The sequence below is a fragment of the Mesoplodon densirostris genome, chromosome 8, assembly GCF_025265405.1.
Source record: "Mesoplodon densirostris isolate mMesDen1 chromosome 8, mMesDen1 primary haplotype, whole genome shotgun sequence".
Taxonomy (NCBI): Eukaryota; Metazoa; Chordata; class Mammalia; order Artiodactyla; family Ziphiidae; genus Mesoplodon; species Mesoplodon densirostris.
The window spans coordinates 83,403,122-83,427,412 of NC_082668.1; the positions used below are offsets into that span (position 1 = coordinate 83,403,122).

Genomic DNA, 24,291 nt, shown 5'->3' on the forward strand with positions numbered 1-24,291 from the left:
TTACTTCTGTATAAAATTCTAGGTTAGATGTCCTTTTTTTTGTCAAAATGTAAATGCCTTGCTCTACTGGCTTTGAGTTTCTGGTGTCAAAATAGAGAAATCTACAAACATCTGGACTACGGATTCTTTGTACATGGCTTCTTTTATTGTTTGATTTTTTTTTCAACAAGCTTTTGCAATTGTCCCATTTACTGCATTGTTTTGATAGTTAATAATGATATGTTTAATGTGGGCCAATTTTTTCTCCCTGAATGTTTTCGTTAAACACAGAAACTCATGTCCTTCAATTTCATAAAATCTTGAATCATTTATTTGATGATTTTCATCACTTAATTTTTTATGATCTCTCTAATACACCTGCCATTTGGTTTGTGGACTTCCTGATCTAAAATTAAAAGTCCATTTTCCTATATGTGTGTTTCAGTCTCTGTCTTTTGTGTCCAATGATTTCTGGCTATCTGTACTTAGAGATGAAACACCTAAAAGCTGATTCAAAGCTCTGCACTGGTGAATGGTCTTTGTCAACGGGGAGCCTCACTGTAGATCAGCTGGCAGGGCTGTTTCCTTAGGGAAACTCGAATGTGGGAAAATTTAGACTTTTTCCTTTGACTGCTCAGGTTCCCCAGAATGGAATCAGCCTATCTCCTGCATGGACATACAAGCCTGGCTGTCAGCATTTTGGAATCCAAGCTAGGGGAGAAAACTGAGCATTTTAATAATAAGAGAAACAATAGAAAAGAAATACCTATTTGAAATGATTGCAATGTCATAAAGAAGACAGTTCAAAATAAGTATTATAAATCAATAGATTTTTACAGAACAGCAAGAAACATTTAGATTTTTAAAAATCTGTTCATACTTTTTATCTTAGTAAACCTACTTTCACTTAAACCTACTGTTACTTTTAATTAAAGGAAACAGAAATTTGGCAGATTTTTGTACAATAAGTTACTTAATATTATTTATGATGCAAAAAACTAGAAAGCACCTAAATGCCCCAAAATGGGATTGACTCTATTGCATATTATATATTATGTTTAATACATTATTAGGATATACTATGTAACATATATATTAGATCTTAAGTTTTATCACACATATATGGCACCTTTTGTTATTTTAAACAATAGGCATCAATCAACTTCATTTCTTAGTGCTCTTACTGAACTCTTTGTAACTTAAAGAAAGGAAGAAAGAGGAAGGAAGGAAGGAAGGAAGGGAGGGAGGGAGGGAGGGAAGAAGGGAGGGGAGGAGAGAGGGAGAGGAGGAAGAGAAAGAAGGGAAGAAGGAGCGAATAACCTTTTCTAGTTCTTACAATCTTGGCCATAGAACAGAATGCAGGAATTTCAACTTGTGCCTTATTTACTCTCAAAGCTTTCAGCATATTTATTGGCTTAGTGGAAATCTCTTCATGCTGTAAGCAGCCAAGAATGTGGAAGACATTGATGACCAGCTAATCAATTTACACAGAATAGAAAATATTCTAAAGCCCCTTCCCGCCAAAGCTAAGACTGTCTTTTAACAGAATGTTGTAAATGCTGAAGTTCGAAAATCAGAATCTCAAAACCATAAAAATAATGTAAATTTAGCTCTAAGGCCATCTCAATGCCCTTTTCAAGGCTCTGGTCTTTGAATAAGCAGTCTGAGTCAGAAGTGCTGAACGTTTTTCTGTCTTGTAAAAGGCAGTAGTAACCTGGCACAACCAGAACAGTGCAGTCAGAAACCCTAAGAAGTTTCTTTTGTTACATAGAACAAAGAAGTGAGCTACACAGTTTAAAACCCATCAGGGTTTCAGGAATAAGTGAAACTTTTTTTGTTTGTTTCAGAACTGTTAAAAAAATTGTTATACTCCAAAGGTTTTACAATCAAAAAAGGCTATGTTCATGGTGTTTCAAGCAAAGGAAATAACGTATTTGAAGAAAACTACCTTAAAAATAAAAAATAATAGCAATCTGACTTATGACCCTTACTGAGCAGTCAGTATCACAAAGTATATACATTATATACACAAGTATAATCAAGGTATGCATGGAGAGCTTTTACAACTTTAAAGGCTAATTTCTTTGGAGGGTCATATGACAAGAAGAAATACATGTTTAAAACAGTGCTCAATCCTTTCCAAGCTCTGCTGAATAACTCCAAGGGAAAAAATAATAATTGGAGGAGTGCATTATATATATTCTCCATACAATTTCAGTGATAATGATCTTTTTTTTTTTTTTTTTTTTCTTGCGGTACGCGGGCCTCTCACTGTTGTGGCTTCTCCCGTTGCGGAGCACAGGCTCCGGACGCGCAGGCTCAGTGTCCATGGCTCACGGGCCCAGCCGCTCCGCGGCATGTGGGATCTTCCCGGACCAGAGCACGAACCCGTGTCCCCTGCATCGGCAGGAGGACTCTCAACCACTGCGCCACCAGGGAAGCCCGATAATGATCATTTTTAATTATTATTAACTCTCAACTTCATTCTGTGTATCTTCATTTGTTCAAAAGTTTTTATAAATTATACGAGTTTAGAGGACTTCAATTTTACTCCACTGCCTTCCTTCTGGCAAGTTGATACAATAATTAAATTTACATTTAACTTACAGATTACTAATGTCAGGTATGACTAGCTTTTCAAATATTTGATAGATATTTGTGTTTGATGTTGTGTGAATTGGCTTTATATATATACCCTTTGCTCATTTTTTAATTGGGTTTCTTATATCTTTCATACTGACTTACAGGTAATCATTGTATATTCTAGATATTAACCACTGTCAGTTATAGACTTTAAAAATATTTTTTCCTGTTAAATAATCTCCTAGCATTTTTATGGTATCTTTTATTGATCAACAAAATCTGTAAAATATGGGTACAGTTTAATACATCTATTATGCCCCCATATGCCAGCTTATGAGTTCTGCTCTTTGGGGCTTAAGAAGGCCTTCCTCACCCTAAGGTCAAAAATACATAACCCCTCATTTATGAAACTGATTTTTATGTATTGATTTTATACTAAAAAGCTCTTAGAAGTTTTAATAATTTGTATTGACAAGTAATTTTGTGTTGTCCATGTACAAAATTGCATAATCTCAAAAAAAGAAAAATTTTGGTTCTATCTTTACAATTTTAATATATTTTGTTGTTCTTATCTTAATGTACAAGTTAGGTCTTCTATTTCAATGTTGCATAGAAGTGGTGTTAGTGATCACCTTTATCCTTTTGAAGATCTCAAGAAATATTCAGAGCTTCACCATCAAGTTTGAGTTACTGTATGCTTATACAGAGTGATTTTTCTCAGGTTAAAATGCTTTTCTATTCCTAGATTTCTTCTATCATAAATGATGCTATATTTTATTTTTTTAGTTCTATCTTCTATCATAAATGAATGCTATGTTTTATTTTTTAATTACTGCTTCTTTTATGATTATGATAATATATATTTTCTCTTATAACCTGTTAAAATGTGGATTGCATTCACTGATTTCCTTATGCTAAACACATTTCCCTCCTGGAGTTTGCACAACTAGGTATTAATATATTTTTCTTTCAACAGATTGTTGAATTTGGTTTGCTAATAAATGTTGTAAGATTTTTGAATTCATGATCATCACAGATGTTGGCCTATAGTTTCCATTTTGTTATGTGTTTGCCTCATTTTTGATGTTAAAATTAAGTTATCCAAAGGAAAAGAGAAAAGTATTCTGAATATGTTCATGCAACAAATTTGAAAATTTAGATAAAAATATATACATATCTTTCAAAATGCAACTTATCAAAGCTGACACAAGAAGAAATATAGAATATGATTGGCTGTGTAGCTGTTAAAAATTGAATTTCTTATCAAAAATCTCTTCACAAAGAAAACTCCAAGCCCAAATGGTTTCACTGATGAGTTTTATCACAAATTTAAAGAAGACATATCACCAGTTTTATGCATTCTTTCAGTAAACAGAAGAGGGAACATTTCTCAACTCTGAGCTAATGTAAGTTAAAACAAAAACTTGATGAAAACATTATCCAAAAATTACTGAACAATATCTCTCAATGAATGTAGATGCAAAAAATACTTGCCTACGCTCCCAGCCGCCCGCGCCCGCTGCCAGACAGAGGCAGGGATGGCGAGCCGCGGAGCCGGGGTGGTGACGAGAGTAGCAGTTCCGCCATTGGACGAGGAAGCCTGAGGGACGGGCCAACGTGGGGAGCAAGGAGAGACCAAGGCGGTGGCCCCAAGAGAGCCAGAGCAATGGAGGCCAACATACCAAAGCGGAAGGAGCCTGGCAAGTCCCTGCGTATCAAAGTCATCTCCATGGGCAACGCCGAAGTGGGAAAAAGCTGTATTATAAAGCGATACTGTGAGAAAAGATTTGTGTCTAAATACCTTGCAACAATTGGAATTGACTATGGAGTCACAAAGGTACAAGTCAGAGACAGAGAAATCAAAGTTAACATCTTCGATATGGCGGGACATCCCTTCTTCTACGAGGTTCGTAATGAGTTTTACAAGGACACACAGGGTGTGATACTGGTCTATGATGTTGGGCAGAAAGATTCCTTTGATGCCCTTGATGCATGGCTGGCAGAAATGAAGCAAGATCTTGGACCTCATGGAAACATGGAAAATATTGTATTTGCAGTGTGTGCCAACAAGATCGACTGTGCTAAGCACCGCTGTGTTGATGAAAGTGAAGGACGTCTTTGGGCTGAAAGCAAAGGGTTCCTGTACTTCGAAACTTCGGCTCAAACTGGAGAAGGAATCAGTGAGATGTTCCAGACCTTTTATGTATCCATAGTTGATTTATGTGAAAATGGCGGGAAACGTCCTATCACAAATAACAGTGCTAGTTTCAGCAAAGAACAAGCAGACACCATTCGCAGAATTCGAAATAGTAAAGATAGTTGGGACATGTTGGGAGTCAAACCTGGGGCCTCAAGAGATGAAGTCAATAAAGCATATCGGAAACTTGCTGTGCTGCTTCACCCTGACAAGTGTGTAGCACCTGGTAGTGAAGATGCCTTCAAAGCCGTTGTGAATGCCCGAACAGCCCTACTGAAAAACATCAAATAGAAAGTAGAAAAAAAAGACAAGTGTGGGCCTCAAGTCCAAACAGACTTTCCCTAGAGCTATTCCATATTGATCGCCAAGGAGCATTCACCTTACCACCGGAGAAGAAAAACCACTTTCGTTTAATTCAAGCCTACTGCAGTCTTCTGGACTCTTCCCTTCGTCAAGGCAGCTTTGCTTTGTGTGGCTGCCCTTGAGCTGCATTGAGCTGGTTGTCAGAGCATTGTTTTCTAGTATGAATTTTCATCTCAGTGATATTGAATGCTTTTTTTTTTTTTCTATAAGTTGAGATACGAGTATGATTTCTTGTGGGATTTTCCTCTGGCCTTTTAATTTTAACTAGCTCTGGGCCTGTAGAACTCCAGCCCAAAGTTCTTCGGGGCCTCAATGTTGCTTAAGGCCTTCATCGTGCCTGAAGTAATTAAACATAGATCTGTTCTTACAGCAGGACTTAGGAGGGTCATATTTATGAGGGCCTGTGCATGGTGGTGTCAGCCCAAATAGACATGACAGGTCGCTGAGTATGTGGCCCTGGGTAAAAACGGGTGCCAGTTTTCATCATTGTTGTTAAACACTAGATTGGTCACCTTGTTCAACTTCATGGTGCAGACGAGCAGTTATAGCAGAGAGAGTTCTTTAGTGCTTCCATTCATAGCCTTATATAGTGAGTGACTTGTTGAAATTTAGCCTGATCTTGAGTCGTAGGTCTTGAGACTCAGTTCCCAGCACCTTGATTGTTAACGTTAAGGATGGCCATGTACTACTTCATTTATGTAAAAGAAAGTTAAGCTTCAGGGTCCTAGAATTTTTCTGATTTCCATAATCCTTGAGTAGCAAGAAGTAATGAAGCCTGATCTGCAATGAAAAGTAACTTCATACAAAATTTTACAGACCTCTGTGCATTAATATAAATTCTTGGTGCAAATATGTACTTTGTAGTTCAACCTTATTAAAATTCTTCAGCCAGTTAGGATTGCACAATACATCAGTGAGAGTAATAACTAGCAGAATAATTTCAGTGGCTAAAAAAATTTTTATAGAAAGTCATGTTTTTCGAAAAAGAATAAAAAGTTCGAACAGCTCTTATTCAAGAAAAGCCATTTCTTCTGCATCTGAGTCACCAAGAATGAACACTTTTAAAACTTGTTAGAAATACCTGTGGGCTTTTGAAATTAATTGTCCAACCTACCTAAGAACTCTAAAATATACCCTCCTTTTGTTCCTCCGTTCCTCTTTCCTGCCTCCTTTTGAATTGATATTCTCAACTGTCAACATTTCTTTTACTTCAGCATTGTCATTTTATTTCTTCACATAAATGTGTGCTCAGTAAAGTCCAGACTTGGGGGTATTCTGGTGCTACCCAAGATAAATTGCTATAAGTCTGTAGATTGCACTCTCTTCTTTAAGGCCTACATTTACCTCAGGAAACTCACTCTAGTATAGTTTTTTTTTTTTTTTTTTGCATTGAATTCTCAACTGGTAAATATTTCTTTATACAGATAAACTAGTACATAATTCACTGTTTGCTAAATGAGCCACAGATAAGGCAGCGAAATTTCTGAAAGAAAGCCAGAGTAAATGGGCAGCCCCTGTAAGTTCTGAATCAGTAATGAGGTAGCTGTTCCTCATAGAGCAATGACAGAATCTCGAGGGGGAGGGAGGTATTTCAGTCTCAAGTTCGAAAGGGTAGGGCCGTGCGCACATTGACTTTGACAGGAACAGTGCCTGTCCTATAAGCAATTTCAGTGGGCCCTGGGATGTCACTCCCTCTCCACCACACTCCATATAGCTCACTCGGAGTCTGCCAACGTTTTTGTAAAACTTTTGCAGAGGAATTTAGCCGTGAAATACAGCTAACCACCTTCCATTGCAAGTTTTGCAAAGTGAAGAGGGGTTCATATTTCTCATGATTGGTACTTAGCACAATTGTAAGAGACAGTTATTACTGTTTATACGTTGGTTTTTCCATTAAGCATTTCTAGAGAAGACTAAAGCTTAAACTTGTGGTGTGGGTAAGTTAGATTATGTCTGACAAGCAGTGTAATAGGAAGCCGTGCAATAAAGGCCATGTTGGTGAAATGACTTGCTGGAAAGTTGTACAGTTTGGGTGAGCTTCCTGCATCAGTGGCCCACGGGGTGGTCTGCCCTTGAGCCGGGAATGCACAGTCTCTAAAGAAACCCTTTGCTCTTACAAAGTAATTGACATACTTGCTTTCTGTTGAACTAACGGAAAATGTTAAATCTAACAGCTGTTTATGTCTTGTATAGAGTGTCATATGTATTTAAGTTGTGTATTTTTATAAAGTAAAGGCAAATGCCAAAAAAAAAAAATACTTGCAAATATTGGCAATCAAAGCCAGAAATATGTAAAAAGTATAACACATCATGCTGAAATAGCATTTATTCCCAGAATGCAAGGCTAATTTAACATTCAAATAGTTTACCAATTTAATTCACCATTTAATGGAATAAAAGAAAATATCATTTCAATATATGCAGGAAATAATTTGACAAAATTCAATACTTCACTATAAAAATTTATAAGATTTACACGCTCTCAGAACACTATGAATGAAAGGAAACTATTTCAACTTGACAAAGTTTGTCTACCAAAATTAAACAAGCAAAAAAATAAAACAAAGAAAATAAACCCCTACAACTGCCATTATACTTAATTATGGAATATTAAATACTTTATCACTAAAAACTGAAAAAAAAGGCAAGGATGCCCACTCTCACCTCATCTGTTCAACATTGTTCTGGATATCCTATGCATAGTAATGAGGGGAAAAAAAATTTTTAAGTACAATGTCTCCATTCACAGAAAGCATGACTGATTACATAGAAAATCCTAAGGAATCTGTAAAACAACTATGGCAACTATTAAGTAAATTTAGCAAAGTGACAGGATAAAACACCTAGTAGTTAAAATAGTTTTTAGTTTTGATAAAATCCAATTTACAGTTTTTTTGTTGATGATGCTTTTGTTGTCTAAGAACACTTCACCTAAATCCAGGTCAAGAAGATTTTCTTCTTCCTTTTCTTTTTTTTTTTTTTCTAAATCATTTAAAGTTTTGCATTTTAAATTTAGACCTATGATTAATTTTGATTTAACTTTTGTACAGGTTTGAGGTTTAGACTGAGATTCATATTCTTGCATATGGATTAGCAATTTATTGAAAAGACTATCTTTTCTCTACTGAATTTCTTATGTGCTTTTGTAAAAAATCAAATGAACACATTTGTGTGGATATATTTCTGAACTCTCTATTCAGTTCCTCCATTGATTTAGGTGTCTATTCCTTCACCAATATCACACTGTCAATGCAGAGGTCTTTCACATTTTTTCTAAATTTATTCCTCAATATTTTAAACTGACGCAATTGTAGGTGAATTTTTTTTGTTTCATTTCCCAGTTGCTATCTAGTAGTATTTAAAATACAACAGATTACTGTAGCCTGATTGTAATTTTTAAAGTCAGGTAGTGATGCTTCCAACCTAATTCTTATTTTGCTTAGCTATTTTTGCTCCTCTGCCCTTCTAAATAAAAGGGCACAGGAATGATGCAATCTAACTCAGTTTACATGATCATACCAGTTTCATGTTGAGATAACTTGAGGGATGCAAGGGTTTATTAGTGCCATAGTCTATTCCTACTGTATTTATACAAACAAGAGAAGACAGTGACCTAGAACAGAATAGTTTATATGAAAGTGGTTTAAAAAAAAAAGGGTTGGATTGGGGTGTAGATTGTATTGATAGGTAGAATTGAAAGGATTTGAGATGGAATGGAAATAAGGTAGAAGAGAAATAAAGGAGTCATGGATGAATCCTTTTTTTTTGGCCTGAGGAATGGTAAAATATGGACTTCAATATCTATACTGTAAGCTAAGAAAATCATAATATTTTCAAAAATTAATGGATAAAACTTTCATAAAGAAACAATTTATAATAGCAAGAAAAAAGAAATTGACTACTTAAATACCCAACAATATCAGAATGGTTAAATATTATATGGCAAAAAATAGGAAAATGATACTTAAATACAATATTATATAAATTTATAAAATTATACATTTGCAAATTTTACTGACATGAAATATGTTCATAGAAGAAAGTGTTTTCATAAAATAAAATTAATACTAAAAAACTATAAAGACAGTAAAAGGATCAATTGTTACCAGGGGTTTAGTAGAGAAAGAAGGATCAGTAGGCAGAGGAGAGAGGACATTTTGGGCAGTGAAACTAATCTGTAAGACACATGTCATCATACAGTTGTCAAAACTGTACATAGAATGTACAAGATCAAGAGTGAAACCTAAGTGAACTGTGGACTTTGGGTGATAATGATGTGTCAATATAGGTTCATTTTTTGGTACAGATGTGCCCCTCTGGTTCCAGATATTGATAGTGGGAGTCTGTGAATATGTAGGGGCAGGAGGTTTAGCAAAATCTCTGTACTTTCTGCTCAGTTTTGCTGTGAACCTAAAACTTCTCTAAAAAATAAAGTCTATTAAAATAAAGTCATATTTATATTATAATATATATATGTATATATGCACATATGTTTATGCACACATATACACACCTGTATGTATGAGAGAAAAAACATTAACAGTAATTATCTCTAGGTCTACAATTATAGAACACTTTTTAAATACAATTTTCTATATTTTATAAAATCAGAGTATAAATGATCGGAAGTTATTTTAAAACAGAACTACCACATATATAAATTTATTTTTATAAAATAGCATGATTAAAGAACAAAAGTAAACATAAAGATTTAAATTAAATAAAACGTTATTTATTGTGAAAATGTATATTTTTGTATAGTAAATATATGTCTAATAATACATGAAGAATGGTTATGGTTATTACAAATGAATGCATAATGAAAACAACATATAAGTGCAATTTCACACCTTTTGGAAAGGATTAGTGATAAATTCATTTGTATTATTGAAATTTAATGTTTTATTTTTTTTCAGATACTTTCCATTTGTTTAGAGGGGTTATTTGAGCTAGCAGTGGGAATGAATCCAAATCATCTAAATAATACATGGAATGGGTAATATAAAATCTTCTATTTTAAAAGTCATGTTATTCATAAAATGTGGAATTAAAAAATTATATACATAAAGTTTGGCCTGGAAACCATGATTAATATGTGTAAATCATTGTTTCTAATGTTTAAAGTGAACAGACTTTTCTTAGTATTTAAAAGGTCCTATTCAGGGGATCTACAGATTCAGTGCAATCCCTATCAAAATACCAAGGGCATTTTTCACAGAACTAGAACAAATAATTTTTTAAAATATGCATGGAAACATAAAACATCCAATAGCCAAGACAATATTGAGAAAGAAAGAAGAGAACTCAAGGAAACATATATATATATGTTATATATATATATATATATATATATATATATATATATATATATATGTCACACAATGGAATACTACTCAGCTACAAAAAAAGAATGAAATTCTGCCATTTGCAATAAAATGGATGGACTTAGAAGGTATTATGCTAAGTGAAATAAGTCAGAGGAAGACAAATAGTGTATATCACTTATATGTGGACTCTAAAGCACACTAGTGAATATAACAAAAAAGAAACAGACTCACAGATATAAAGAACAAACTAGTGGTTACCAGTGGAGAGAGGGAAGGGGGAGGGGCAAGATAGGGGTAGGGAATTAAGAGGTATGAACTACTACTATAAAATAAATAAGTAAGGCAGAGCTTCAAGATGGCAGAGGAGTAAGACATGCAGATCACCTTTCTCTCCAAAAATACATCAAAAATACATCTACACGTGGAATAGCTCCTACAGAACACCTATTGAACACAGGCAGAAGACGTCAGACTTCCCAAAAGCTGTGTGGCTGACAGAAACTTGGTGCTCATTTAGAAATAAATGAAAAAAGAAATGAAGGAAACAATAGCAAAGATGAATAAAACTAAAAGCTGGTTCTTTAAGAAGGTAAACAAAATTGATAAACCAAACAAAATTGATAAACCATTAACTAGACTCATCAAGAAAAAAGGGAGAAGATTCAAATCAATAGAATTAGAAATGAAAAAGGAGAAGTAACAACTGACACTGCAGAATTACAAAGGATCATGAGAGATTACTACAAGCAACTATATGCCAATAAAACAGACAACCTGGAACAAATGGACAAATTCTTAGAAAAGCACAGCCTTCTGAGACTGAACCAGGAAGAAATAGAAAATATAAACAGACCAATCACAAACACTGAAATTGAAAGTGTGATTAAAAATCTTCCAACAAACAAAATCCCAGGACCAGATGGATTCACAGGCAAATTCTATCAAACACTGGAAGAGCTAACACCTATGCTTCTTAAACTCTTTGAAAATATAGCAGAGGGAGGAATACTCCCAAACTCATTCTATGAGGCCACCATCACCCTGATACCAAAACCAAAGAGGTCCCAGAAAAGCAAAACTACAGACAAATATCACTGATGAAAATAGATGCAAAAATCCTCAACAAAATACTCTCATACAGAATCCAACAGCACATTAAAAGAAGCATACACCATGATCAAGTGGGGTTTATCCCAGGAATGCAAGGATTCTTCAATATATGCAAATCAATCAATGTGATACACCATATCAACAAACAGAAGGAGAAAAGCCATATGATCATCTCAATAGATGCAGAAAAGTTTTCAACAAAATTCAGCACCCATTTATGATAAAAAAATCTCCTGAAAGTAGGCTTAGAAGGAACATACCTCAACATAATGAAGGCCATATATGAAAAACGCACAGCCAACATCATTTTCAATGGTGAAAAAATGAAAACTTTCCCACTAGGATCAGGAAAAGACAAAGTTGCCCACTCACCACTATTATTCAACATACTCTTGGCAGTTTTAGGCACAGCAATCAGAGAGGAAAGAGAAATAAAAGGAATCCAAATAGGAAAAGAAGTAAAACTGTCATTGTTTGCAGATGGCATGATACTATACATAGAGATCCCAAAGATGCTACTAGATAACTACTGGAGATAATCAATGAATTTGGTAAAGTAGCAGGATATAAAATTAGTGCACAGAAATCTCTTGCATTACTATACACTAATGATGAAAAATCTGCAAGAGAAATTAAGGAACCACTCCCATTTACCACCTAACAAAAAGAATAAAATACCTAGGAATAAACCTATCTAAGGAGGTAGAAGACCTGTACTCAGAAAACTATAAGACACTGCTGAAAGAAAGCAAAGATGACACAAACAGACGGAGAGGTATACCATGTTCTTGCATTGGAAGAATCAACATTGTGGAAATGACTATACTACCCAAAGCAATCTACAGATTCAATGCAATCCTTATCAAACTACCAATGAGATTTTTGACAGAACTAGAACAAAAAACTTCACAATTTGTATGGAAACACAAAAGACCCCGAAGAGCCAAAGCAATCTTCAGAAAGAAAAACGGAGCTGGAGGAATCAGGCTCCCTGAGTTTAGACTATACTACAAAGCTACATTAAACAAGACAGTATGGTACTGGCACAAAACATAAATATAGATCAATGGAACAGGATAGAAAGGCCAGAGATAAACCCACACACATTTGGTCACCTTATCTTTGATAAAGGAGGCAAGAATATACAATGGAGAAAAGACAGCCTATTCGATAAATGGTGCTGGGAAAACTGGACAGCTATATGTAAAAGAATGAAATTCTTGAACACTCCATAACACCATATACAAAAATAAACTCAAAATGGATTAAAGACCTAAATGTAAGGCCAGACACTATAAAACTCTTAGAGAAAATCATAGGCAGAACACTCTATGACATACATCACAGCAAGATCCTTTTTGACCCACCTCCTAGAGCAATGGAATTAAAAACAAAAATAAACAAATGGGACCTAATTAAACTTAAAAGCTTTTGCACAGCAAAGGAAACCATAAACAAAATGAAAAGACAACCCTCAGAATGGGAGAAAATGTTTGCAAATGAAGCAACTGACAAAGGATTAATCTCCAAAATATACAGGCAGCTCATGCAGCTCAATATCAAAAAAACAAACAACCCAATCCAATAATGGGCAGAAGATCTAAATAGACATTTCTCCAAAGAAGATGTACAGATTGCCAACAAACACATGAAAGGATGCTCAATATCACTAATCATTAGAGAAATGCAAATCAAAACTACAAGGAGGTATCACCTCACACCAGTCAGAATGGCCATCATCAAGAAATCTACAAACAATAAATGCTGGAGTGGGTGTGGAGAAAAGGGAACCCTCTTGCACACTTGGTGGGAATGTAAATTGATACAGCCACTATGGAGAAAAGTATGGAGGTTCCTTAAAAAACGGAATATAGAAATACTATACGACACAGCAATCCCACTACTGGGCATATACCCTGAGAAAACCATAATTCAAAAAGAGTCATGTACCACAATGTTCATTGCAGCTCTATTTACAGTCGCCGGGACATGGAAGCAACCTAAGTGTCCATCGACAGATGAATGGATAAAGAAGATGTGGCACATATATACAATGGAATATTACTCAGCCATAAAAAGAAAGGAAGTTGAGTTATTTGCAGTGAGGTGGATGGACTTAGAGACTGTCATACAGAGTGAAGTAAGTCAGAAAGAGAAAAACAAATACCATATGCTAATACATACATATGGAATCTAAAAAATAAAAGGTTCTGAAAAACCTCGGGGTAGGACAGGAATAAAGACAGAGACGTAGAGAATGGACTTGAGGACACAGGGAGGGGGAAGGGTAAGCTGGGACGAAGTGAGAGAGTGGCCTGGACATATATACACTACCAAATGTAAAAGAGATAGCTAGTGGGATGCAGCCACATAGCACAGGGACACCAGCTTGGTGCTTTGTGTCCACCTAGAGGGGTGGGATAGGGTGGGTGGGGGGGAGACACAAGAGGGAGGAGATATGGGGATATATGTTTATGTATAACTGATTCACTTTGTTATACAGCAGAAACTAACAGACCCATTGTAAAGCAATTATACTGCAATAAAGATGTTAAAAAAATGTGATATTAGAAAATAAATAAATAAATAAGGTACAAGAATATATATTGCATTGCAGGGAATAGCCTATATTTTCTTATAACTAAAAACAGACTATAATCTTTAAAGCTTGTGAAATACCATGTTGTACAGTTGAAATGTATACAATATTGTACACCAGTTATACCTCAATCAAAAAAAAAAAGTTCTGTTAAGAAATTTGGAACATGTAGGTCTACTAGATTATTCTACAGCCTTACTGTAAATATTTGTATTTAATTTAAATTATTTTCCTTTGGCAGGATTTATGGTCAAATATTGAAAGATGAAAATCCTCTGTATTGCACAATTTTGTTATTCTCCCTGGTTTCATCAAGAATCATGTTTTACAGCCACACTATCCACAATAGCCAAAATATGGAAACAACCTAAATGTCCATTGCCAGATGAATGGATGAAAAATATGTGGCACATATATACAATGGAATACTACTCAGCCATAAAAAAGAATGAAATAATGCCATTTGCAGCAACATGGATGCAACTAGAGATTATCATACTAAGTGAAGTAAGTTAGAAAGAGAAAGACAAATATCATATGATATCACTTATATGTGGAATCTAAAATATGGCACAAATGAACCTATCTATAAATCTGAAACAGAATCACAGACATAGAGATCAGACTTGTGGTTGTCAATGGGGAGGGCAGGAGGAAGAGGGATGGACTGGGAGTTTGGGGTTGGTAGATGCAAACTATTACATTTAGAATTGATAAACCACAAGGTCCTACTGTAAAGCACAGGGAACTATATCCAATCTCTTGGGATAAACCACAAGGTCCTCCTGTATAGCACAGGGAACTATATCCAATCTCCTGGGATAAACCATAATGGAAAATAATATAAAAAAAGAATATATATATGTGTATAACTGAGTCACTTTGCTGTACAGCAGACTGGCACAACATTGTAAATCAACTCTACTTCAATTGAAAAAAATTGTGTATTTTACTTGCCCACATGACAATACATTATAAAATTAAAAAGTAAAACATCAATGATCTGGTTTGGCAGAATGTTTTCACTCCATTCACACCTGGTCCATGAATATAGCATTCCAGATTAGTTAGTGGAACACAGCCAAATGTATTAATCCCTGAATGCTTAGTTCACCAGGTTGCTTTGTAAATAAATGAAATAATGCATGTGCAACTCCTGAGCACAGTAGTACATAAATGTTAGTTACATAATGATGTTGACAATGGAAATGATGACACTACTCTAGAGCAGGGGTCCTCAATCCCCAGGCCGCAGACCACTACCAGCCTGAAGGCTGTTAGCAACCAGGCCTCACAGCAGGAGGTGAGAAGCGGGCGATTGAGCAAAGCTTCATCTGCCACTCCCCATCGTTCCCCTTCGCTCGCATTACCGCCTGAACCATCCCCCACCCCCATCCGTGGAAAAACTGTCTTCCACTAAACCGGTCCCTGGTGCCAAAAAGGTTGGGGACCGTTGCTCTAGAGCAATGTTACATTTAATTGGGGAAAAAAATCGATTGAGCACAAACTGAGTTGAAGATCCCTGGATGCAGATTATAACAAAAAAACAAAACCATAGCACCTCTTAATATCAGAATCTTGCCATTCAAAAGCAGAGACACATACATGAAAAAATTAAATGTAGAGTTGTATACACACAAACATTATACATCAGCACAAATGAGAATATAAACAAAAAGTAATTATGGGACTGCATTTAATCAGCAAAACCTAAAATGTGGTGATATGCCATGCAAACTGGCATTCATGAGGAAGAAGACCCCAAGTAGTCCAGCTAGGGGGAAAAGCCATTTGTTCTTTCTCTTCTATCATTTAACTAAGCCTGTATTTTAATCTCAGAAAGTAATAATTGCTTGTGACAGGTCAAGTAGAAATTGATAAATATTTAAGAGCAACTTTCATAGATAATGAGACAAATGCTTTAGAGAAATTGGTACTTTATTTCTTTAAAGCTTCTTAGGATAGTATTAGTGCTTTTCCACAAATGGATTTATCTAGGCAGTTTTAAATATGTATTTGTGTATGTGTGCACTAGCACAATAGTATTACAAAGTTCACGCATTCTATTAAAAATGTATGGGTACAGTTAAAAAAGAGGCCAGAGTTAACAAGACCTTCTATTTGCGCTAGACATTTCCATCCCTTCTTGACCAAGGTAACAATGAATTGTGACAGAAAAACTCATGAACACTTTAAAAAATATTTAAAAGTCAAATATTTGATACCTTTTTATTAGTCACATGAAAAATATTTAGCCAGTCTTAGGTGGATCTCAGACAGTCGTGGAAGTTACTAAAATAACAAGTAAATTTCCTTATGCTATTTTATATGGAGCTCTCTCATCATTTTGGCAAGAGTCATTCACTATGTAAGTAATGACATCTCTCTTATAAAATGTGCTAGGAATTTTCCAGCTCACAAATTGAAGTTTTAAAAATTTAAGAAAGGAGACAAGAAGAAAAGTAGGGGGAGGGATGAAGGGAGGGATGGAGGGAGGGAGGGAAGGAAGGAAGGAAGGATGGAAGGGAAGGATAGGAAGTGGAAAGACGCTTATGCAGAGCTGGATCTGTGCCCTCAATGATCCGCTTACTGACTACGCCATATGTTAGCCATTTTACTTAAGATGTTTGGGGCACAGAATTCATTAGAGATAAAGTCGACAGGATAATTACAGGAAATTGAAATCAATTGAATACTGAGTTGTAAGTCCCACTGATCCTTTAAAATGTCCAGCTGCTATGGGATATTTCATAAATCACTCAATTTACAAGAAGAAAATTCTCTCCATTGATATAAGTATACAAAAAATACATTAAATCCAAATAGTCTTTAAATATCAGAAGACTGAAGTTCTTGGCTAAACTTGAAATTAAATATGAAGTCTTTAAAAATTGGCACTTACATTTGTAGAAGCAAACAGAAATGGAGTCATTTATGTCAAGGACAAAATGGAGATGGCCAATGCAGCACATAAAGGAAACAACCTAACCTTACAAGAATTTACAGGTCTTCTCAGAAATCAGCAGAGGGCACCAGCCAATCCCTAAATGCCAAGTCTGTTCACACCATCTCTGGACTTCCTTGTTCCCCTGACTCAGCTATCCTGATCCAATAAGAAAGACCACAAGGCAAGCAATCAGCTGAAAAAAAAGCCAAATGATTTCCACATTTATTCCATAAAAACCCCTTAGTCTATGAGAAACTCAGAACTCATTGCTCCCGTAGCCTTGAGTTTCCCAGCTTGCAGGTTTGCAATGAACTCATCTTTCTGCTTTGTTTTTTTCTGTATGTAGCGTTTGGTTTTTGACACATAATATGTGACTAGTTGCCTTGATGTATGTGGTCGCTTAGCTAGTTTTTGCCTTACCTTATGTGGTAGTAATTATAGTTTATGATCAGAAGTGGAACATTTATTGACATTAATACTCATGTCTACTATGGATAGTGTTGTCATGGTAGTTATTTCCTTCTTTGTTTCCATAAGAAAGGGACAATAACACTTATCTTCCTCACAGGGGTGCTGTAATATTAAATATTAATGCTGGTGATTTCCACAGAGTGAGTTTTATTAGAAACCTAACCAAAGGATCTTTCACATTAAGAAGTAAATCATAAATTTTTCATCTTTCAAATTTTGAAACTAAACTCTCTTCTTAAAAATTCTGATTGTCAATATTCTCTCACAATTTTAGAGCTTTCTTCAAGCTTTTAAAAGATCAGTGTATGTCAAAAGGCAATAGCATCTCTTACCATAAAAAAAGGGGTGAAAATAGTATTCTCTGGTTGAAAGGAGCCTTACGCATACTTGTGTGGGATTCTTCAATCTTCAGGGCAGGTCATTCATATAAATTCAGTAAGGACAGTAATGTGTGAATCTGATACTACCCTGACCCCTGTCCACCTTACAAGGCAGCTCTAACATCTCAAACAGTAAAAGTTAGACCAATAGCTACCTCTTCTGCTGCCAAACAGATAGATAGCCTATATCTGAACTCAATTTACAAAACAGGGACACCACTATACGTTAGCCACTTTAATAGATTCAAGTTTATTTTCAGAATATACATCTACCTTTGGTAGAGAGTAAAGCAATTACTCTGACGGGGGAAAAAGTGCTGACAGGCCAATAAGACAAAGAAAAGAAAGCGTCAATTAACCTACAGTGATAGACTCAAAAAAAAAAAAAAGAATGGCGAATCAATTTATTCATCTTCAAATACTGTTTCTGTGGTACTATTTCTCCTCTTCCAAAAGTTTCTAGATGTGGTAGACATATTCATGCACAGCATGTTGTAGAAAGCTGTCAGTAGTTCTGATACAGTCACCCCAAGGTCTAATCCTATTATATTAGATGAAAAAAGTACAAGGATGCTCACCAGACCAGCCCTTCTTAAGAGACATCAAGAAATGCATAAAGTACTTTAGGTGCTTGGCCCCTAAGTGTTGCTAGAACAGTAACAGGCTGCAAACAATCTATGAATCTAGAGATGGCAGTAAACAGGATTGCTTTCAGTTTATGAGCTGTTAAGCCTGTTTCATAAAGTAGTTCATGGTGACTGACAGTTAAAACACTGGGTCATTCACTAGTTTCTGTGTTATGTGGCAAGTGGCACAAGGCCATGAAAAATGATGGTACTAGGAGAAAAATCTTACAACCAATGCTCTTCTTCTGCAGCCACCTAGAGGGGAGATGAACAAAAAGTATAGAAATGGTTCAAAACTGTAAACATCTCCTAAAGCAAAGTCTCAGACTGCTGCAACCAAAGTAAATAACCACATATAAAAAACAATTTCCAGTGACAACCCAACATTGTCAATCTTATAGTATTATTTAGGGCAGTGTGGGTGGAGAAGTTGGTCAAGAGGTTGGAACCAATTTTATCTTGAATGACCCACACTCAGTTTTAACAGTCTAACCAATTATCTCAGTTAGTGTTTATAAAGATTCACTTTGTGAATTGGTAAGTTTACACCAAATATAATATGCTTCACGACAACAATAGATTCCTATGTGATCTATGATATAAACATATATATTCTGAACTCCTGGGTACAGACTGTTGATTAAGCATGGAGAACATAGTCTAATTCCTCCTCCCACTCAAAACTAATTGAAATATTTAATAACATATACATAAATTAAGAAAGAGAAATACATTTCCAGAATGTGAACGGTAATTCACAGAAGTAACAAGTAATCCGAGTGGCTAAGGAGTGTTAGGACTTGGTAGAAACCACAGTGTTTCAGGTTCCACTGCAATTCCTGAGTAGCCAAAGCCACAGGCCACTTGCATGTCAGGGAAGCAGGACTGCGGAACACACCCCTGCCTGCAAACTGGGGCAGGAAATCACTACCAGAACAAGCCACTAACCTTGACTATGAGGAAAAAGAATCCTATAAACCAGAAACTGAAGTCTGCGTTTTGAGGGTGCTGAGGCTGAATTCATGGTATCCACACAGCACAAACCTGCTTAAAAGCAAAATAAGCCTATAGAGCCCAAGAAGAGGCAACAAGCAAAACACTACACTACCCAGCAAGGCCTTTGTATCTCAGGATGAAAAACTTCCCCTTTAGAGCAATTCCAAAAGAAAATAAATTCACAGAAAGCAATTACAGAATGTATGAGAAATGTCATTTCCAAAAAGGAGGATTTATACCTGAAGAGATGACTTCAGAGATGCATCTGAACTTTAAAATAATTATAGTAATCCTCAAACAGATAAAGTAAGGAACAGCACTTATGTACCAAGAACAGGGAATTATGCCAAAAAAGCAAGGATATAGAAGAAAAACAAGTAAGAGTTTTAGTAAATAAAATCATAGCTACATAGTTTGATAGATGTAGGCAATTAGTAGATGAGACACAATTTTGAATGAAGAATTAGCAAAATAGCAGAAAAAAACTGAGGAAATTTTTCAGAATACAGCTCACACAGATAAGGAGATATTAAAATATGAGACAGAAATAAGAAACATGGAAATGGCACAGAAGTTCCAGAATCCATGTAATGGCATGGTAGAGAGGCAACATTTAAAAAAATATTGGTAGAGAAATAACTAGCCAGGAAAAGCCATGAGCTCTCTAATTGAAAAGGTGCATCAAGTGGTAAGATCAAGTAAGAAGAAAATCATATGCAGACACATTACAACAAAACTGCAGAACTCAACTATAAAGAGAAAATTTTAAAAGCCACTGAAGGAAAAAAATATATAGCATGTTCAAAGTAATGGTAATTAAATGATAAAAGCTTTCTTTGTCAGGAGCCCCTAAGCCTCACCCCCACAGGTTCATGACTCACTGGAAAGGCTCACAGGACTTACTATATAGCTGTATTCATGGCTATGATTTATTACATCAAAAGATGAAAAGCGGGCTTCCCTGGTGGCGCAGTGGATGAGAGTCCGCCTGCTGATGCAGGGGACACGGGTTCGTGCCCCGGTCCGGGAAGATCCCACATGCTGCGGAGCAGCTGGGCCCGTGAGCCATGGCCGCTGAGCCTGCGCGTCCGGAGCCTGTGCTCCGCAACGGGAGAGGCCACAACAGTGAGAGGCCCGTGTACCGCAAAAAAAAAAAAAAAAAAAAAAAAAAGATGAAAAGCACATGAGCAATGGGATAGGCTCATGAAACAAAGTTCAGAGGAAACCAGGAGCAAGCTTTCAAGAGACCTGTCCCACTGGAATCACACAGGATGCACTTAATTCCTCTTTAATGTAAGTTGTGACAATGTGCATGAAATATCATCTGCCAAGGAAGTTCATTAGAGAATCAGTGCCCAGGGTTTTTGGTGGGCTTTGGTCATGTAGGCACCCTCTACCTAGCATCTGCAAAAATTCCAGATTCCCAGAAGGAAAGCAGGTAGTCAGCATAAACTACATTGTTTGTACAAACAGTTTAGGTACAGTGAGACATCCTTATCAGGAAATGGTGGAAACTCTCCCAAATCCAAGTTCCCAGGGACCAGCCGGGCTAATCTCACAAGCAAGGCCTTTCTAAGGATAGCAGTCTCAGGCCTGCTGTGCTCTTTTCTGCACACCTTCTTATTACCAGGGGCAGATACTAGAAGACAATAGAGAGTAATTCTGTTCCACTGACCGTCTTCAAAGTTTAAGCAGTTATGTAAACAACTGCTTATAGATGTTGTAAAATGACAAAATGAGAGCAAATTACTGCTACTCTTCTCAGAAATCTTTCCTTCTGGTCTTCTGTCTTTTTACACTCTGGATTGACCTCATTCATGTCCATGACTTTAGTTAGCAACTATCTACTGAAGAATCCTCAAATTGCTATCTCTAAATCAGATGTCTTTAAAGAGTTCCTAGACCAGGATCTTCAATGTACAGTGAAAATGTCTACATGAGTGTCCCAAAGGGCTCCTCATACCCAATGAGCCCCTAAATTTTTATTCCTTTGATTTAAAAACAAAAACTTTTCTCCTTTACTTCATATCTACCAATGTCACCAATCACATAATCTAGAAATCTCATATGAAATCCAAGAAAAAGCTATCAAAAAAAGTTCCTAGAACTAATGAGTATATTTAGCAGGGTGGTGTTAGGTCTCAGCAAGGTCTCAGTATACAAGAATACAAAAGTTGATCCTATTTCTGGAGCTCGGTATAATACTAACAAAGGCAAGTTTCCATTGAATGATTAGGGAAAGAAATAGTTGAAGAGAGCCCTGCTAAAACCATTGTCAACCCAGTGTGAATGTGTACATACCTAAGGAGTGACATTAGAGGCTTCATAATGTGAGAAAAATAGACAGCACTACAATAGTCTGGCCCAGTGCAAAAGAATGCCTCTGGATCCCTACCTCATATTATAGACAAAAATAAAATGGCTTGTAGACATAAATGTAAAACTACAAAATATTTAGTAGTAAGCATAGGCCTAAATTATCATGATCTTGGAGTGGGCAATGGTTTCTGAAATATGATACCAAAAGGACAAGCAACCAAAGTGAAAAAAAGTAAATTGGAATTCATCAAAATTTAAAACATTTTTGCTCCAAAGACATCATCAAGAAAGTGAAAAGACAACCTACAGAATAGGAGAAAATATTTGCAAATCATGTATTTGATAAGGGACTTATATATGTAGTAAATCAAGAATCTTTACAAGTCAATAATAAAAAGACAAATAGCCCAATGTTAAAAATGCACAAAGGATCTGAAGAGACATTTATCCAAAGAAGATATGTAAATGGTCAATGAGGACTTGAAAAGATGCTCAACATCATTTGCCTGCTGGGAAATGTAAATCAACATAATGGAATGTTATTTGACAGTAAAAAGAATGAATTACTGATATGAGCTACAACACAGATAAACCTTGAAAGCATTACACTGAGTCAAAGAAGCCAGTCACAAAAGACTATGTATTACATGATTTCATTCATATGAAATGTCCAGAATAGGCAAATGTATAAAGACAAAAAGTAGGTTAGAGTTTGTCTAGCTCTGGGAAGTTTAGGAGAAATGGGGTGAGGGGTGACTGCTAAAGGGTATGGGGTTTCTTTTTGGCATTATGACAATGTTCTAAAATTGGTAGATAGTTTCAAAATTATGGAGATATACCAAAAAACACTAAATTGTGCATCTTAAATAAGTGGATTTTTTTCTTTATGAATGACATTTCAATAAAGCTAGTACTTCACCAAAAAAGATTTGAACAAGTATTTGCCAAAGATACATGGATAGGAAATAAACAGAAGAAAAAAATGTTCAGTATCATTGCCATTTGAAAAATGCAAACTAAAACCATGAGATACCTATTAGAAAGGCAAACAAACAATATCAAATCTTGGCAAGGATGCAGAAAAATAGGAACTTTCATGTAGGAATGCCATATGGTACAGCCACTTTAGAAGATAGTTTGGCCATTTTTTATAAAGTTAAACATACACTAACATATGGCCCAGCTCCATACTGTCCACACTCTTGGATATTTACCCAAGTGAATGGAAAACTTAGGTTCAAACAAAATTCCTAAATGAATGTTTATAGCAACTTTATAAATAATCACCAACAACTTGAAGCTATGGTCTGAAAGTTTGTGCCTCAGGCCCACCCGCCCAAAATATCCATATTTTGAAATCCTGAAGCCCATTGCAATGGTATTAAGAGGTGGGACCTTTGAAGATAATTAGGTCATGAGAGTAAAATTCTCATGAATAGGACTGGTACCCTTATAGAAGAGGCCCCAGAAAGAAAACTCACCCCTTCCACCATGTGAGCATACAAGGAGATGTCTGTGACCTGGAAGAAAGCCCTCATCCAATCATGCTAACTCCCTCATCACAGACTTCCAGCCTCCAGAACTATAAAAAATAATTCTTTATTGTTATAAGCCACCCAGTCTGTTGTATTTTGTTATAGCAGCCTGAAAAGACTAAGTCACTGAATATAACATAACAGTCCTTCAGTAGGTGACTGGCTAAACAAACTGTATTATATATATATATATATAATACTACTCAGCAATTTAAGAAAAAGGAGCAAGCTACTGATTCTTGCAACAACATAGATGAATCTTCAATACATTATTCTAAATAAGGCCAAGCTCCAAAGTTTACATATTGTATACTTCCATTTACATATTATTTTTAAAAGATACAGTGTTAGAGCTGTAAAAAGATCAGTGTTTGCCAGTGGTGAGGGTGGGGAAAGTGTTGAATACAATGGGGCCTCACATTGGAGTTTTTAGTGTGATGGGCTTTTCTGTGTGGTATTGCATAGGAAAACACATGACTATGCATTTGTCAAAACCCATAGTACTGTAATCTTTACCATATGCAAATTTAAATAAAATCAACTAGAATTTTGGGTGGATCTCAGGATAGAATACAAACTGTACCAAGTGAAACTAACTGTATTACAATTTATGAATTAACCTCAGTGAAGAAGATAGAAAAAAAGGGACATTAAGTAACTTTTGGAAAGTTGGCATTTGACTAAAAACTATAAGCAGGAAGACAAAAAGAACTTTACAAACACTGCACTTTAATTAGTAAATCTGATCCTCACAGAGGTATGGGTTAACAATTTTGAAACTAATTTACATATGTATTAAGGTTGAGCAAATAGGTAAATAAATTGTAGATAATGTGAGCAAAATTTCTCACTGTCAGAG

At 35.7% G+C, this 24,291-nt stretch overlaps 1 protein-coding gene across 1 annotated transcript; it reads left to right on the plus strand.

Moving 5' to 3' along the window:
* The first annotated feature begins 4,073 nt into the window (after positions 1 to 4,073).
* On the plus strand, positions 4,074 to 5,940 carry LOC132494986 (dnaJ homolog subfamily C member 27). The gene has a single exon (XM_060106479.1). The coding sequence runs from the start codon at positions 4,229 to 4,231 to the stop codon at positions 5,048 to 5,050; it is 822 nt and encodes a 273-aa protein (XP_059962462.1). The 5' UTR covers positions 4,074 to 4,228; the 3' UTR covers positions 5,051 to 5,940.
* The last annotated feature ends 18,351 nt before the right edge of the window (positions 5,941 to 24,291 follow it).

Bases quoted from the DNA above. Each gene is read 5' to 3' on its own strand.
- LOC132494986 (XM_060106479.1), top strand. From the start codon at position 4,229: ATGGAGGCCAACATACCAAAGCGGAAGGAGCCTGGCAAGTCCCTGCGT.